Genomic DNA, 17,724 nt, shown 5'->3' with positions numbered 1-17,724 from the left:
GCCTTCCTGCTCTATGCCCCGCCCATGCAGCTCAGGCCCCGCCTCCCGCAGGCCATGCCACACCCCCAGCTGAGGCCCCGCCCCATGCTCCACCCACACAACTCCAGCTTTGGGTTCCGGGCAGAGTGAGGTCCCGCCCCCAAGCTCCGCCCACAAGGCACCGGCCCCACCTCCCGTGCTCCACCCACGCAGCTCAAGCCCTGCCCCCACAGCCAGGCGCCCCTGCCTCCGGAGCTCCATGCCCCACCCACAGGTGGCCGGGCCCACCTTCCGCATGCCACGCGTGACGCTGAACTTCTGCGTGTCCACGAAGCTCTCGAGCATCACGCGGATGGCCATGTTCACGTCGTCCTCCATGACGTAGTCCCGCAGGTGCATGCGCGCGTGGGCCTCGGCCATGCGGATCATGGACTCGATGTGCCGCACGGTGATGGGGATGCTGCCCGTGGCCTGCAGGGGGCACCGCGTCAGGGCGCTGTAGGGCAGTCAGGACGGGAGGAGCCGCAGGGCGGGCACTGCCAAGGGCCCGGCTGACCACTCCGCAGCAGGGAGGCCGCCTGAGCCGGCAGCGCCGGCACTTCACTCACACGAAGTGCAAAGGCTCACACCCACTACCCCCGCCAGCTCCTGGCATCTACAGTGCACACGCCTGGGGGTGGCTGTGCTTGTCTCTGTCTGACCCCAGGGGCCCCACGGTGCCGTGAGCATGAGGGGACAGACTGCTCCTGTGAAGCCTGCCCTATCCCTCTGCAAAGGCCTGCGCCAGTGACAAGGGTGGGGGCACGGCGAGGAAGGTGGCTGTGGGACTCGGAGGGTGAGGGAGCAACCTGCCCTTAAATTCTCCCTACATGAGGAGCGAACCAGAACCAGCCCCACCCTGAGGTGCATGAATATGCATGTAAGTTCCGTCTGTAAACAGACGGCCTCGCTGGAAAAGACCCTGATTCTGGGACAGACCGAAGGCAGGAGAAGGGGACGACAGAGGATGAGACGGCTGGATGGCATCACCGACTCGATGGACATGTCTGGGTAAACTCTGGGAGTTGGTGATGGACAGGGAGCCCTGGCGTGTTGCAGTCCACGGGATCGCAGAGTCAGACAGGCCTGAGCAACTGCACAGACTGGGAGGCCGCGTGACCGCCGCGCCTCTCGGGCCTCCCTGCCCCGCTCTGGGCCCACTGACCACACGGACGGGGCTCGGCGGCAGGGCCCTCACCATGGACTCCTTCCTCAGGTCGCTGTACATCTTGGCCACCTTGTCCTGGTCCATCTGGTTGAGCTTCGGGTGCACTTTCTCCTTGGCGTAGGTGATGTACTTCCGCAGCACCTCCTGTGGCAGGGGCTCCACACCATAGGTGTTGGGCATAGCGGGCTCCGGGGTGCCCCCCGGGCCGCCGTCTTCCTTGTTGCTGGGGTGGTGTCTGACGTGGCTGCCGACCACAAAACGGGCCAGCATCTCATCCTGAGACGGCAGAGGAGCAGGGTGAGCCCGGTGCGGAGACCATAAACCCCCTACAACGCCCTCCAACAATGCGTCCTCTGCTCACTGTGGATCCAAAACTCCGGGGTGGGGGGAGGGTGGACAGTGAGTGGGGCGCACCCTCAGGAGGGCAGAGGAGACTCGGGGGGGAGTGGGTTTAGGTACAGGGTGAAGAGAGGCAGAAGGGTGGGCTGGAGGCCCGAGGACTGGCCCCCCGCTGGGGTGAGCAGAGCCCCGGTCGCGACACCTGGAACGCACGTGAAGCCCAAGCGAGAGGTCACAAGGGAATGCAGGAGAGGGGCGCAGGGAGACCTCGCGGGACGGCGGGCTCCCTGCTAGTGAGGAGGGAGGGGAGGCCGAGCAGAGGCAGGCCCACCCGTGTCCGCACAGACAGCTGCTTCTGACAGGGGAGCTGGGTGGCTGTGAGGGTGGAGGCCGGGGGACCAGCACCAAGGCCGCAGGGCGCGCGCCAGAGGAGGGGCTGGGGTGGGGCCGGAGCAGCGAGAAGCGAGTGGACTCAGGAGGCAGTGGTGGAGCGTGGCCACACCGGGGGAGGGGGCAGCCAAGGACAGAAATCAAGGACCTCTGGACTCAGAACAAACGTGGAGAGTGCACGACCGTCAAGCGGCCCTTCCGAGCCTGCCGCCCTGGGACCCACGTGAGGCCCCCAAGCTCGGTGCACAGCCCCAGGCCCCGGGCTGCGTACCTGCACGGGGTCCACTGTGTCCCTGACCACACACAGGACGTCGAAGCGGGAGATGATGGGCTCGGTGAGGTCCACGTTCTCCGAGAAGGTGAGTGAGGGGTCGTAGCGGCCGCCTGGGACAGAGGCGGTTTCTGGTCAGGGCTCCTGCTCCCAGGACCCTCTTCTCCTTGACCAAACACGACTTTCCAACCCGCATGGCCGCAGTGGTGGGAGGGGAGTCTACGGACACAGCGCCCGCCCCGCGCGTCCACATGGGTCCACGGCGCTCCAGCCACGTGTAGGCTGAGAACAGCGCCAGCCCCGCCCGACGGGACACACCAGGTGCTCCTCCCGGCCCCCGAGTGCCGGCTCCGTGAGGGTTGGGGTGTCTCTGGCCTTCCACCCCTGCCCCCACATGCAGCCCAGGAGAGAGGCACGCCTTCCGAGGCTGGGTCCCTCCCTCGGATGGGTGCCCCCCGGCGCCGCACCCTACCTATGGGGTTGGCGGCGGCGATGACGGTGCAGCGGGCCTGCAGGGAGGTGACGATGCCGGCCTTGGAGATGGAGATGCTCTGTTGCTCCATGGCCTCGTGGATGCTGGTCCTGTCCTGGTCGTTCATCTGCGCGGAGGGCCAACGGGGCTCTTGACGCGCCCACTCACTCAGACGAAGCCCCGGGCTCCCCACCCAGGCCCGCACACACCCGCGGCCCAGGGCCCCACCTTGTCAAATTCGTCTATGAGGCACACTCCTCGGTCAGCCAGCACCAGGGCGCCAGCCTCCAGGGTCCACTCCCGGCTGACCGGGTGGCGCTGAACATATGCGGTGAGGCCCACGGCCGAGGCACCCTGGCCGGTGGTGAAGATGGCCCGGCTGGACACCTTCTCCACGTACTTGAGGAACTGCGACTTGGCTGTGCCGGGGTCCCCACACAGCAACACGTTGATGTCGCCTCGCACCTTGTGCTTGCCGCCTGCAGAGGGGTGACGGGCTCAGGATGACCCCCCAGCCCAGCACCACCGACACGAGCTTCTTCCCGGAAAGAGGTGGGATGCCCAGGACGCCTTTACCCTGTGAGCACAGAACCCAGAGCGGGGGCGCCGGGATGGGGGGTGGACGCCAAGATGCTCTTTGTGACGTGAACCTCGGAGGCCGTGCGCGAGCTCTCCCGCCAGGAGGACAGCTGGACGCAGCCCGTGCAGACCAGGACACAGTCACTCAGGAGAAGCCCATGCTGGGCGTGCCCACGGGGGGCGAGGCCAGACAGCCCCTCACAGGCAGGCAGCAGTGTGCGTGTGAGGAGCAACACGCTCAAGTTGCCGTGCTGTTTTACATGTCAGCTCACATGCAGCAGGCCCGCAGGGAGGTGACGATGCCGGCCTTGGAGATGGAGACGCTCTGCTGAGGTCCACACGAGTGACCGCACGGGTCTGCCCTGCACCCCCTCACCCCCGACCCGTGACCTACAGGGGGCCCAAGCCGAGGCAAGGCGGCCCACGGGGCCTCGCGGGTCGAGACGGGGATGGGACAGACACACCTTCACATCTCCCCAAGGGACGGTCCGCCCCTGCTCACCAGGGTTCTTGGGCTCCCCTCCAAACAGGGCCAGCGCCAGGCCTCGCTTGATGTCCTCGTGCCCGTAGATGGAAGGAGCGATGCTGGCAAAGATCTGGGGGTGAGGGAGACGGGACGGTCACCCGTGTGCTCCGGCCCCGCACGGGTGTCCCCATCCGCCGACTCGGGGCGTCCTTCCGAGTCGCAGGACTGGAGGGCTTCCCTGGGAGGGGTGTGTGCGTGTGTTTAACAGGGAGAAAGGCTCTCTCAAAATCCATGCGAGCCTGAAGATACAGAGACGTCAGAGACGTCTTCTGGTAGAAATGACCACCTCTGTCCTCAGCCTCCCGCCCCACCCGTGAAGAGGCCCTGCAGACCCACCGCGTCCATGAACCCAATGCAGCTCAGACCAGGTGGCTGGACTAGCATCCACCTCGGGGAGGGGGCCCCCGAGTGCCCTGAAGGGGGACGCTTGGATCTGACCCCTGGACCAGGGCGTGGGCGGGCAGTCTGTCCCATGCGCGGGTGACCTGCACACCCTCCTGGAACGGGCCCGGCCCTGCCCGACTGCCTCCCGCCTGGCTGCACGTGGTCAGTCCAGAGGCGACGCCCATTTTCACAGCACAGGCCCTTCTGCTAGTTCTTTCCTCACCACTAAAACCTACTGCAAGACCCGGCCCGAGCAGCGGCAGGCCTGTGTGCAGCAGGGACAGCATCCAGGGCAGTGCCCTGGAGGCCTGTCTCTCTCCCTGGGGCCACCCCCACCGAGGGGAGAACCCTACTTCCCGCGGGTGCGCTAGGGGCAACGCTGACGCAAAGTCCGGGGCAGGAAGCGTGCAGAAACACGCAGGACAGCAAGGGTGCACCCAGACGACTGCCATGGGCGCCGGCCGGGAGCCGACGTGGACAAGGTCACTGGCGAGGCATGGACACAGGGCGCCAAGGGGCGCTGACCGAGGAGCCAAACCCCGGTGACGGTGGGTCCACGGCTACGCTGACCCTGAAGCTCGAGTCGGGGGGAACACTCTTTATACCCTGAAAACTGGTGAACAAAACGAAATTGAGCACCATCTAGCTTTTCCTCCAGGAGCCCCCGGGCAGTTAGGTGGTTGACGAAGAAAAGTTTCTCTGGGCCCAGGATGTCCCGCAGGGAAGGGGCAGAGCTGAGCCAGAGGCCGGGCATCCCGCAGCCGCTGTGAAGGACCCACACAGCGAAAGCACGTCTGGGCTGCACACGGCAGAGACGAGTGGGCACCGCCTGCCCCTGGGGGTCCACCTCAGCCCCCCAGCCAAGAAAAACCCGCCCCATCTGACCAAGCCTCCGAACGATTTACGGCAGCAGGCGACAGGAACGTGCTCGTCCAAGACGAGGGTGGCAGCGTTTGGGCTGCAGAAGGCTCGGAGGACAAACGACCTGGGCCTCCCACAGAAAAACTGCAGCGAGACGGGCTGGAGGGGACACCTCAGGGCAGGAGACGGCCGACTGTCCCCACGCACGGACCGACCGCGCCTGGACGCTGACTGCAGGAAGCTCTTCGGAGGAGGAAGACCACCAGGGAACCGTGGGGGCCTTTGAGGGTCGACACTCAGGACCAGCTACACGATTCCAGTGTGAGGCGGCGGCAGGCCCGGGCTCAGGGAAGAGAGCCTCTTGCAGACTCACCGACCTAGGTGACGGTGCCACCCCAGGTCTGAATCGGTGGCACCAGGAGGCACCCCACGGAGCAGACCAGCCCTGACCTCAAGGAGCAGACACGCCAGCAAAGGCCCCAGGGGTCCTCACACCACCACACCCGACTCAAAACCTGAGCCGCGTCCCAACAGACACTCCCACACAGGGGAGCCCCACAGAGGAAGCAGAGGGTGGCCCCTGGGAACAGGGCTGGAAGCCGGCCAGCCCGGCAAGACCCCCTCCCCACCCTGCCTGAGTCCTGTGATGTGGGCACCTCACGCAATCCCTGACATCATGAGTAACACAACACAGCCCACCCTCTGCAAATTGCTCACTCCCAAGCACTCAGTGAGCCTCCTCCTAAGCCCCCATCTCTGTCGGGAGACGGTCACCCTGGGCTGCTCGTCCGCCCACACGTCCTGGGGGTCAGGACTGCCAGCCAGGACCCTCTGCCCAGACCGTGGCCCAGCGCTGTGTGGGCACCAGGCGCGCGGCAGGATGAGGTGACGTCCCCTGCGGGACCGAGGGCAGCAGCCTGCTTCCCGCGGCCGTGCCTGCAAGTTCCCCGGGGCCTCGCTGCGGCCCAAGGGCCAGAAGTGACGGTGCTTTCAGCGCCCGGTGAGATAGGCAACATCAAGCCCAGACCTGAGGGGGAGATGCCCGCTTCCCCGGGGTTAGTCCGCTCCCCCTCTTGACTTCCGTGTCACGGGAGGAATGAGCCGCCCGCTGCTGAGCACAGGGCGAGACAACCCCAGACTCCCCTGCTCCCGCCGAACCCTGAGGGCCCTGCCTGCCGCCCACCGCATGGAGGCGCCCCTGCCGTCTGAGCTCATCCTCCTGCCCCCTAAGCACAGTCCTCCTGCCCCATCCGCCTGCTGGACGGAGAGGTGGCATCTGCAGCCACCCCACGTGCCCACGGACTCACCTTTCAGACGGCTCCAGGGCTGGGCACGACCCCGCCACAGGAAGCACGATGCCGGAACTCAAGCCCGAGTCCAGCCCCTGGCTCTGCACCCCCGTCCATCTCCAGGGTCTCCGCATCAGGCAGGAGCCCCATCTCTCAGAAGCCTCGCCCATCAGAGGCCAAGCTCACGAAACCCAACACGGCCAGCCGGGGGGGCCGGGTGGGCGGTGGGACTCGGTTGGGAGGAACCAACCACCGCAGCAGGCGGCGAGACAGGGTAGAACCAGCTCAGGGCAGCGGCCATGGGGCACACCAGCAGTACGGAGCGCCTGGCTCCGGACTGTCCAAACCTCGGTGCCCACGTTTCTAGGTGAAATCTAAGTCCAAGGACTCACTCACGCGAGCATTAAAGAAAGAGAAAACCACGCACCAAAACCCACCGGCACACGGGGCGTGCTGACCCCACCGTCGCTGGGTCTGCAAACTCTGGCCTGAGCGGGTCAAAGAGCCTGACTGCTTCTGGACCTGCCTGTAATCCCTTCAACGTGCCTCTAGAATGGCAGAGGTGTTCCCAGTGGCTGGTGAGAATGCCCACCCTAACGGCAGACTCGACATGAGGCCAGTGCTGGCCAACCCCCCGCGGGGCTCAGACGGGCAGATGTGTGGGGGTTGCCTCGTCCACCGAGGCCTTGATCTGAGCATCACGGGCAAGGAGCAGGCAGGACCGAGGCCCCGCTAGACTCTTCCCGGAAATGTCAGAGGCCAGCCCGGACGGACGGACGCAGAAGGGAGCAGCTTCCTGGGCTCAGCAGCGACGGGCACTTCTGGGAGCCCCGGCACGAGGCACCCTCGGCGCCACCCTGTTCAGAATCTAGCTGCCTCGCTCTGCAGACCAGCAGGGCAGGTGAGGGGCGGGAGGCCACGGCACAGGCAGGGCAGGGGGCTGGGGGGGCCGCAGACCCCCATGTGGACCCCCCACTGCCCACAAACAGGTGCACGCGCAGGCAAGCTAACATGTGCCCGGGACATGGAGTCCCCACCCTTGGAAACCGGCCCAAATGCGCATCGGGAGTCTGAACACGTCTGTCATACCAGCGCTGGTTTTTTTCAGGGAGGCAGTAAGGGCCGAGGTGTTACTGGGACCCAGGAAAGGAGGAGCCCCACGAGGGCAATGACCAGGTCCAACTCCCCTCTGGAGGCCCAGGTGCAGCCCCAGAGCGTCTCCCCTGACCCAGAGTGCCGGCAGACCCGTGAGTCCTATCCCCCAGGAGGGCCCAATGTCGGCGGATGGATAACGGCGCCGGTGGGGTGCAGGGCCCTGCGCTGCGGGCAGAGAGCAGTCCGCGAGACAGCGGGCAGTGTGGCAACAGGTGGACAGCAAGTGGGAGGCGAGGGGAGGGGGACCTGAGGGCCAAGCGCAGACCCGGCAGGACTCAAGGACAGGAACCATGCGCCCTGCGACCGAGACGGTCGCAAGCGTGCTTACAGGCGGACCCTCGGGGCGGGGGTTGGGCACTCCTCAGCCCTGCACTGCTTGGAAACCACTTATATCTTCATCTCTAGACAGTAAACCCCATGTCTCCAGCCTCCGCAAACACGCCTGCCGTTCAAGGGCAAATGACAGCCCGCACTGGGGAGCGCTCTTCCAGGAGACGGCAGGGGAGGCGGGCAACACCAGGGATGACAGCCCGCCGAGGTCCTCCTGCTCCCACGTTTCCAGTCCAGCCCGAGCACTCCCCCGTCCTCCGGACACAACACGGGCTCCGAGAGGCCTCCTGCTGCTCTTCCCTGAGAGCACAGCCTGCGTCGAGGCATGCGGACTCGGTGGGTATGGGAATCAAAACGAGGGCCCAGCTTCCAAGAACCGGAACCAAGACGGAGGCTTGCAGTGGCTGGGGTGCGACCCCAGGCACCCAGGCTCTGTGGCAGCGCCCCTCCCCCACCTTCCACCTGCCTTCTCCCCGATCTGCTGGTCCTTGGAGAGGCTGGTGATCATCCTCACGTCCTCGTCGGTCAGCTCGCCCACGGCCACCTTGGTGTCCTTCTTGGCCACGTGGTTGGCAAGAATGACGGTGGCAAAGACCGGGAAGCCGCTGGCGGTGTTGAGAGCCCCATCGTAGTTGTTGTGGTAGATGCCGGTCAGCTCCTAGGGGAGGCCGAGAGGTCAGGGGGCCCAACCCGGGGCCGGCCCCACCTTGCCTCTCCCCGGGTCCCCTGGTCTGAGAGCCCAACTCAGCAGAAGTGTGGCACCCAGCTGCTGCACCCCAACAGAAGCTCAGCCCAGCAACAGAGAGCTGACCACTGCCCAGCCACAGTGCCCACAGCAGCTCCCTCAGCCCTGGGCACTCACAATCTCGTCACCCGGCTTGCAGCTGTCCACCAGGTCCGCGAGGAGGATGGCGTCCTTGGAGCGGGGCAGCCGGCCCGCTGCCACTTTGCCGGGACTCTCCTGAATTCGGATGCGCTGGTAATTCTGGTAGATGGTCTGCAGAGGACAGACACGGTCTCAGGGGCCGTCCTGCCTGGGGGCGGAGGCTGGGGTCTGAGCTCCGGCTCTTGTCACCTGACTGGACCGCGACCCCGGGCAGGGAGTGCAGCTTGTTATCCTCACTGGTGACGAGGAGATGCAGGCCCAGAGAGGGCAGGGAGCCACGGGCACTGGCACCCCACCCCACCCCTGCTCCGGCCGCCTCCCTCCGCAGACGCATAGCCCGCTCCGGGCCCCACAGCTCATCCCGCGTGTGTGGCCGTGGGAGCTGGGCTGCTCTGTGGCCTGAACCGAGTGACGCCGGCGGACGAGGGTCCCCGTGCCACCCCGTGGGGCGGGGCGTGAACACTGCAGGTGCGGCCACACAGGGGAAGTCAGGTCACGGGAACCAGCGCCCAGGAAGCGAGTTACACCGGAGGTGGGCCTGCTCTCAAATCATGGGGCAGCACGGTGCGTGCAGCCTAACAGCCTTGTTTCCCTACCATCCAGAAGAGCTACGTGATGGTGGCTAAATGCACACGGTCTGGGTCAAAAGGCCTGAGTTCCAACCCTCTGGGCCACCTCCTAGCCGGACAGTCTGCTGTTACTTCATCGGCCAGATAGGACCCATGACAGCACCTGCCCCCACACGGCGCTGAAGACCCACTAACGCAGGCCCGCCTTCCGGAAACTCCACTGTGAGGACCGCTCCCCCACGAGTTCCTGTCCCCGCAGGCAGAGCCTATGCCTCTGCTCCTGGGCAGGAAGCATCCAGAGCAACGTGTGTGGCAGGGTAACCATAAAGGGAGGGGACCAACGAGACAGGGGCCTCTGGGCAAAGGCAGGGGCTCACCTGGAGCCCTGCCCTGCAGCCACCCTCCCCAAGTCAAGGCGCACTTGACCGTGAACAGGTCAGACTCTGGCAGTGGGCTGCCAGCACTCCCTGGCAAGGCAGCTCCAACCCGGGCGCTTCTCAGATGTGTGGAGCAGTGAGGGGTCAGCCTGGCACTCACGGCAGCAGACGGTGGAGAGATGTGCACCCCACTCAGGGGTCGTGATGGCCCCCCAACGTGGACAAAGCCGAGCATTATGTGTCTAGGCGCTTAAGGCCCAGAGCCTTCGAGTAGAGCCTCCCGCGGACAACACAGCAGTCTTCCTGCAGAGCAATCGTGACGCTGCGAGAGGCCAGACAGGTCCCAGGGAGTCAGGGCAAGCCCGGCACTTGCTGTGGGCAGGGCTCTGGGGGAGCAGGGGCAGTTCTCCAGATCTTCCCATTTGCTAGAGAGCAGTAAACGCTGATGTTTCAGGCGGAAGTGTCTGGACCACCTTGAGGGCTGGCTGGCACTCACCTCCTCCATGTTGACCTCAAAGGGGCCGGCTGACTGGCACTCGGGGCAGGAGCCCGGCTTCACCTCCTGGTTCTGGGACTGGCAGAAGGGCCCCAGCACGAAGCCGCACTTGTCGCAGTTGTACTTGACCATGCTGAGCTGCGGCAGGACGCCCGTGCAGCTGGTCACCACGCCGCTGGTGCGGATCAGCTGGTTCAGGTGCAGCTGCCTGCGGGGGCGGGGTGGGGCGGGGCGTCAGGCGGGGCTCAGGGCGGGGCGGGGCATCAGAAGGCCCACCTTGCAGACCCGGGATTGGGGGGCGGGGGGCGCTCACCGGAGCGAGCGCAGCTCCTCCACCAGCGGCAGGTGGGAGACGCGCACGTGGATGCGGCTGGCGATGCGGTCGTACTTGGGGTACATGGCCAGCACCACCTCCAGGGCCGCCTCGTCAAAGATCTGCAGCAGCTCGGCGGGCGCCTCGGGCAGGAAGTAGGCCAGCACGTGCTCCCGGGCCGCCAGGTCCTCGTAGCTCACCACCAGGCTCTCGCGGTTCTCTGGGGGGCGGGGCGGGGCGGGCAGGCTGAGCAGGAGGGGCCGGGGCGACCGCCCGGCAGGCCGAGCCCTGACTCCGCCCCACGTGCCCGGCGCGCGCGTCCGCAGGGCGGGCTCACCTTTGCACATGTCGCTGATACGCTCTTTGAAGACGTTGTGCCCGCGGCCATCCACGTGGGTGCGCAGGAAGTTCTTGAAGCGGTGGCGGATCTCCAGGCGCGGGCCGGCCATGCTCACCCACTCGCGCACGGAGTGGCCCTTGAGGTCCTCCAGGTTCTCCACGCTCTCGATCATGTCCTCCTCCTCGCCGTCCTCCGTGGCCCGCTCCACCTGCCGCCGCTTCCGGCTGGGGCGCTCCTCCTGGTCGTCGTCGCTGTCTGCGAGCCGGGAGGCGCTCAGGGCCGGCTCCTCGCCTCCCCTTCCCCCGCCCCGCCCCGCCCCACCCCAGGCTCCCCGGAAACCCACCGTACAGGAGCCCGCGGCGCATGCGGCCCAGGCCACGGCCCGCCTCCCGGTCGCGCTGCCGCATGACCCGCTCGGCCGCCTCCCTCTGACTGGCAGTCAGCTCCTCCACGTCCTCGTCGTCCAGGGCCAGGCCCTCAGCCTCATAGACATCCAGCTCCGGGATGGCGCGGTAGTCCCTGCAGGGCCCGGACAGGCGGTGTCAGCAACCAAACCGCCAACAACAGCACCAGGATCTGGGCCCCCAAGGCTCCGGAGGCCAGCGAGGGTCCCCAGGGACACCCCCCACCCCCCCACACACGATGGGGTGCAGCCTTCAAAGAGAGAGACGCCGAGGACACTGTGCCGGGGAAGACACCCTGCAGAAGCCGGTCTGGGAACCGGCTGGAGGCGGTCACACCACACGAGTGACCTGATGCCCCTGACCTCACCCTCAGTGTGGGAGACGGGAAAGCTCACATCATGTGCATCTTCCACACGAAGAGGGGAGCTCTGAGCACCCAAAGGAAAAGGAGTCAGAGGACCCACCAAACCCCTTCTCCAGAAGGGCCTCCAGAGCACCAACCCAGCTCCTCTCCTGCACAGCCTCTGGCAGCCCCGCCTAGAACCCTGGACCCAGGAGGCCCACCCACACCAGCCCAAGTAGCCTATCCCAAACACATCCACGGCTCCACCCTCCCAGCAGGGAGAGACCTTCCACCTGACCACCACCAGTTACTGGATGGAGTGATGTCCACCCTCAGAGCTAACACTGCTGCCCTCCCTGGCATTCTGGGAGAGATACATACCCTCCATCAGAAAGAGGAGGAAACCCAGCTCAAGGCTCAGGGGATTCCTGCCACCGGTCACTCAACAGGGCTGGGTGTCACAGTCGATCCGACAGCAGGGGCCCAGCTGGCTCCAACTCCACGCTGGCCGTCTGCAGTCCCCTCGATTCTTATTCCCTCAGGGCAGGTGGTGACGGGGGAACAGCCTTTCTTAACTTTTTTTTTGTGCCATAAACTCTGTCAAGCGACAGTCTCAAAACACATAATCCCATCATGCTGATCCCAGAAACAAAACCCAGAACCAGCTCCATTTCTGGGCCAACAGTTCCCTAATCCAAAGTGTCCTCCGGGAAAAGGTACCTGTCTGTCTGATGCTTGCTCCTTGGAAGGAAAGCTATGACAAACTTAGCAGATGAAAAAGCAGAAAGGTCCGTCTAGTCAAAGCTACGGTTTTTCCGTTACTCGTGAACAGATATGAGAGTTGGACCATAAAGAAGGCCGAGCACTGAAGAATTGATGGTTGTGAACTGTGGTGTTGGAGAAGACTCTCAAGAGTCCCTTGGACTGCAAGGAGATCCAACCAGTCCACCCTAAAGGAAATCAACACTGAATATTCACTGAAAGGACTGATGTTGAAATTCCAATACTCTGGTCACCTGATGCAAAGAGCAGACTCATTAGAAAAGACCCTGATGCTGGGAAATATAGAAGGCAGGAGGACAAGGGGACAACAGAGGATGAGATGGTTGGATGGCATCACCGACTCAACGGGTATGAGTTTGAGCAAACTCCGGGAGATGGTGAAGAACAGGGAAGCCAGATGTGCTTCAGGCCATGGGGTCGAGAAGAGTCGGACACGGCTGAGCGACTCAAGGATGACAACAACAACTGACTTGTTAAGGATTTCACATTATGTGAGAGGCCATCAGTGAAATTCTAATTGATCTGCATAAAAAAATTTGATAAACTTGATCTCAGCAAAATTTAAAATTAATTATGCATCTCAAACAAAACCATTTTTTAAAGCTTAAAAAGCCACAAGTTGAGGAGAAAGTAATTACAAATCACATACCTGATAAAAGCGTATCCAGAATAAGAGGTTTAAAGCTCTTACAACTCAGTAATAAGAAATCAAGCTAACCAATTAAACGACGGGCAAAGACCCAAAGACACGTTTCCCAAAGATACGCTGACGAGCAGATACTCAATGTCACCGATCATCGGAGAAAAGGAAACCAAGACCGCAGTAAGATTCCACATCATGACTATTAAGCTGGCTATTAACAGAACCCAGAAAACATCGGGTGTCGGTGAGAATGTGCAAAAATTGACCAGCAGACGGCAGTTGTGGGAAGGTCACCCTGCTTATTTAACTTCTATGCAGAGTACATCATGAGAAACGCTGGGCTGGAAGAAGCACAAGCTGGAATCAAGATTGCCGGGAGAAATATCAATAACCTCAGATATGCAGATGACACCACCCTTATGGCAGAAAGTGAAGAGAAGCTAAAAAGCCTCTTGATGAAAGTGAAAGAGGAGAGTGAAAAAGTTGGCTTAAAGCTCAACATTCAGAAAACGAAGATCATGGCATCTGGTCCCATCACTTCATGGGAAATAGATGGGGAAACAGTGGAAACAGTGTCAGACTTTATTTTGGGGGGGCTCCAAGATCACTGCAGATGGTGACTGCAGCCATGAAATTAAAAGACGCTTGTTGGGGGCCAGCGTGAGGAACTCCGCCCATGGCAAAGGTCATGAGGAAGGAGGCTTGGCATACGCAAAGGCGTGATCAAGCCTCAGGAAACCCCCTGTTCCCGAGCATCTACCCCAAAACCAGAGTCTGTTTTATGCTCTCGCCTACACCTGTGACTTTACGGGGGGGCTCTCCCCCATAACCGTTTCTCTCGGAGGAGTAAACATGCAGCTCCAAGGCAATAAAAATTCCTGGCTGTGACAAGAGTGTTTCAGCTTACAGACTCCTCTGAAGGTTATCTAGCCCGCCTGTATAGGTTCATCCAGCCACATGTGATTGTTTACAGCCTCCAAATCTGAAAGGCACGAGATGTTTTAGACTTACTAAAGGCAAATTCTTTTGGGGAGTTAGAAATTATTAGTATAGTGAGTTGGTTAGTAATTATATTGGTGAAGGGTTTTTCATTTGTTGGGCTGTTTGCTGCTATATCTCCATATTCCCTGCCCTTATAATGAATATAACTAACATATAGGAGAAGTAAGTATTAACCTTTAAGCATATAGGAAAGATAGGTATTAACCTTTAAGATTAATCCTGTTAACCTTGGGTTAAATAAATTCCTTTCTTGATTGTAACTCACTACACCCTCACCCTATAGGAATGCAACTTTATCTGGAGGGTGGTGCCTGGTTTAAGAAAAACCACCCTTGGAAGAAATAAGGTTTTTGGTTATCAGAAAGAAAGGGTCATAGAATGTCAGCAGGTCTCACTCATGGCCAGAAAATGATGTAATATCCCTAAGACCCCCGCGTGACTCTGTATTCATCCCTATGTGTAACAAAAGGTATATAAGCAAACCCCAAAATAAAGAAATCGGATCAGTTTCCGGAAAGACTGATTCCACCATGTCGCTTCTTTCTTGCTCCCGTTTCTCTGGCTGAATTCAGCCTCTTTTCTCCACTAATTCTCCTACTACACTATCCGTTTCTAATCTCCCTATATATCTGTAATTGAATAAGTATTTTTCCAAAGACGCCGACGCCGTCCCCCTGCCTTCGAATCACCCTGGATCCACCGGGGCTGGACCCCGGCAGACACTCTTTGGAAGAAAAGTTATGACCAACCTAGACAGCATATTCAAAAGCAGAGACATTACTTTGCCGACTAAGGTCCCTCTAGTCAAGGCTATGGTTTTTCCTGTGATCATGTATGGATGTGAGAGTTGGACTGTGAAGAAGGCTGAGTGCCAAAGAATTGACGCTTTTGAACTGTGGTGTTGGAGAAGACTCTTGACAGTCCCTTGGACTGCAAGGAGGTCCAACCGGTCCATTCTGAAGGAGATCAGCCCTGGGATTTCTTTGGAAGGAATGATGCTAAAGCTGAAACTCCAGTCCTTTGGCCACCTCATGCGAAGAGTTGACTCATTGGAAAAGACTCTGATGCTGGGAGGGATTGGGGGCAGGAGGAGAAGGGGACGACCCAGGATGAGATGGCTGGATGGCATCACTGACTTGATGGACGTGAGTCTGAGTGAACTCCGGGAGATGGTGGTGGACAGGGAGGCCTGGCGTGCTGTGATTCATGGGGTTGCAAAGAGTCGGACACGACTGAGCGACTGAACTGAACTGAAAACGATGCAACTGCTTTGGAAAAAACAGTTTGGCAGTTCCTCAAAAAATTAACATTAGAATTATCACACCACCTAACAATGCCATTCCTAGGACCTGGAATTCCATTTCAAGAGAATTTAAACACACATTCACATAAAAATCTCACAGCAGCACTATTCATAATTGCTAAAAGCTTTCAAAGAACCCAAGTGTCTTCCAACCTATGAACGGGTAAACAAAATGTCCATAAAACAGAGCATTTCTCAGCCAGGAAAAGGACTGACGTACTGACACGTGATCCAACACGGACCGTGAAAACCACGGATCACCAAACATCCGTGCACACACGGGACACGCGTACCACAGACCCTACGTGTAAGAGGTGCTCAGAGGACGGACCAAGGAACAGGGGCGGGCTACGGGCTGCCCGGCAGTGGCGAGAGGGGGTGGGTGAACTGGACCAGGTAGAAGGGATCTTCCGGGGTGACGGAAAAGCGGGACCGTGCTGACGTCCGCACAGCTCAGAAAGTCTGCTTAGAAGCACTGAGCTGTACTCTTGTGAGACGCAGTCTGTGTATTATAGAAACCATACCTTGAGAACACTGCGTTTTAAAAAGCTACAAAACACAAAACCTAACTGGACCCAATCAGTCCTCTAAGCTCTATCAGAGCCCTGGCACTGGAAGGGCAGGGCAGCAGAGAGCGGTGGGCAGAGGCAGTGCGGTAAGGGAGGGGCGTCCTGCCCGCACAGCCCCGCAGAGCCCGGGAGGAAGCTGCTCCGGGCCCATGTGTCAGGACTCGGCATCTGCAGCAACGGCACAAATGGTCTGCAGTGCCCCTGAAAGTCTGTGTGACGCTCCCGCAGGGCCCGCACCGCTGACTGCGGGGTGGCCTGAACACACAAAGGCTGGCACCCCCGAGTCAGAGCCCCAGGGCCCCAGGGCAGAATGTCCGTGCGGCTCTGGGGGTTCAGACAATTCTGGGGCAAATGTACAGACAGACTGGGTCCTGGCTGTGAACACGGTCAGACAGTAGTGGGGCCCAGCCTGGCTCACTCAGGGCTCTACTCCGCGGTCATAGCATTAAGCCGGCCTCCATGACCGTGAGTACATGTTTGCACGTTTGTTACTAAGGGTGAACACGGGGTCTGGTATAGATTCGGCACAGTAACTGTTTGCTGAACTGAATCTAAACCTTGATTAATCAGACCCCCCCCCACCCCCAGTTTGTCTGAAGTTGCAGAGAAACTTGGCTGCCTGCTTCTTGACCTTCCCAGTTGGGATCCCCAACGTGGCCCCAGATTAGAGACCCCCCTGGGTGCACATCTCATGGAGCTGGGGCTTCCCCAGGCCTTAGGTAGGGTCTGGTGTAAGGTAGGCACAGCAAGTTACAAGTATGTACGCTGTGGCTCCACAGACCTGTCTCTGCCTGGAAGCTGGACCCAAAATGTGCTCAAAGGCAAGGAGGCGCCGATGTATCTGGTTCTCCAGGACCCCAAACAAGGGAGGCCAGACACCGAAGGGACTCCCTGTGTAAACCGTGGAGCGCGGGGCCTGGAACTGCATACCTCTCCATGCCATCTCCAATAAGCTCCTCTCCGTCCTCCTCCTCCTCCAGGGGCCCCTCGGTGCCCAGCAGTCCCTCCGACTCATCCTCAAAGGGAGGAAGGTCCCGGCCAGGGCTGGAGGTCAGGGCATCCGTGCGCCGGGAGCTGCTCCGCCCGGGGCTGGAGGTGAGGGGCTCGTTGGCGCGCCGCCGCGGGCCCGGGCTGGACGCCACCGTGAAGGACTCGGAGGATTCCTGCGAGAGGAGACAGGCTTGGAGCGGGCGACGGCCGACTGCGCTCCCCGGCTCGTCGCCCCCGACTCGGGGCGTCGGCCTGTCCCCCGCACCGCGGATGCCGCCGGCCTGCGCCTCTGCACCTGCTGCCGTCCCCTGGCCCGGCTTCCCACCCATCTGGACCCCGGGGGGGGCGCTCCCAGGGGAGGCGGGACGCGAGGGCCGCCGCCCCCGAAGGGGTCCGGCACTTGGGCCGGAGGCGCGATTGCTGACGAAGACCAGCTGCGGGAGGGGGGCCCGGAGGCGCCGGCCGGGCCGAGGTGCCCGGGAGCCGCCGGGGTGGGGGACCGCAGGCCCGGCAGGCCCGCCCGACCGGAGCGCGGAGTCGGGCCCGCGCCCCGCGCCCCGCGCCCCGCGCCGCGCTCACCGCCATCTCCGCGCCGCTCTCCTCTCCCGCTCCGCCCGCCGCGACCAGTTTTCGCGCCAAAAGCGGCCCACGTGACCGCGCAAGCCCGGGAAGCGGCTGACGCGGCACGACGTCACGACGTCGGCGACCGCGTTCTTTCCGGCCGGCGCTCGGGGGGGCAGGTCGAGGGCGTGGCCACATGCGGCCCCGCCCAGCCCGCCCGAGGCCACGCCCAGCCCGCGCTCGACGCTGCGGGACCCGCTGAGACGCTGCAACCCGCCGAGGCAGTGAGGACCAACCTCCCGAGCCAGCTGCGCGACTTGGTCACTCTGGGGCCATTTGACAGACGAGGCAACGGAGGCTCAG

At 61.9% G+C, this 17,724-nt stretch overlaps 1 protein-coding gene across 1 annotated transcript in view; it reads right to left on the bottom strand.

The window, feature by feature from the left end:
- The window catches only part of MCM2 (minichromosome maintenance complex component 2), an 18,700-nt gene extending 1,202 nt beyond the window's left edge, over positions 1-17,498 (bottom strand). The window contains exons 1-14 of the mRNA XM_040246631.1: positions 17,380-17,498; positions 16,741-16,973; positions 11,107-11,282; positions 10,761-11,018; positions 10,424-10,643; positions 10,111-10,318; positions 8,645-8,779; positions 8,249-8,440; positions 3,740-3,833; positions 2,887-3,137; positions 2,659-2,785; positions 2,187-2,299; positions 1,217-1,462; positions 268-450 (exon numbers count right to left, since the gene is read on the bottom strand). Of these exons, the coding sequence (XP_040102565.1) occupies positions 268-450; positions 1,217-1,462; positions 2,187-2,299; positions 2,659-2,785; positions 2,887-3,137; positions 3,740-3,833; positions 8,249-8,440; positions 8,645-8,779; positions 10,111-10,318; positions 10,424-10,643; positions 10,761-11,018; positions 11,107-11,282; positions 16,741-16,973; positions 17,380-17,385 (2,442 nt within the window). The 5' untranslated portion in view covers positions 17,386-17,498. The remainder of the gene's footprint in view (positions 1-267; positions 451-1,216; positions 1,463-2,186; positions 2,300-2,658; positions 2,786-2,886; positions 3,138-3,739; positions 3,834-8,248; positions 8,441-8,644; positions 8,780-10,110; positions 10,319-10,423; positions 10,644-10,760; positions 11,019-11,106; positions 11,283-16,740; positions 16,974-17,379) is intronic.
- Between the last annotated feature and the right edge of the window lie 226 nt (positions 17,499-17,724).

The sequence above is a fragment of the Oryx dammah genome, unplaced genomic scaffold (genome assembly GCF_014754425.2).
Source record: "Oryx dammah isolate SB20612 unplaced genomic scaffold, SCBI_Odam_1.1 HiC_scaffold_9, whole genome shotgun sequence".
NCBI lineage: Eukaryota > Metazoa > Chordata > Mammalia > Artiodactyla > Bovidae > Oryx > Oryx dammah.
The sequence above is the reverse complement of the archived record's forward strand: the minus strand, read 5'-3'. Positions and strand labels throughout refer to the sequence as shown.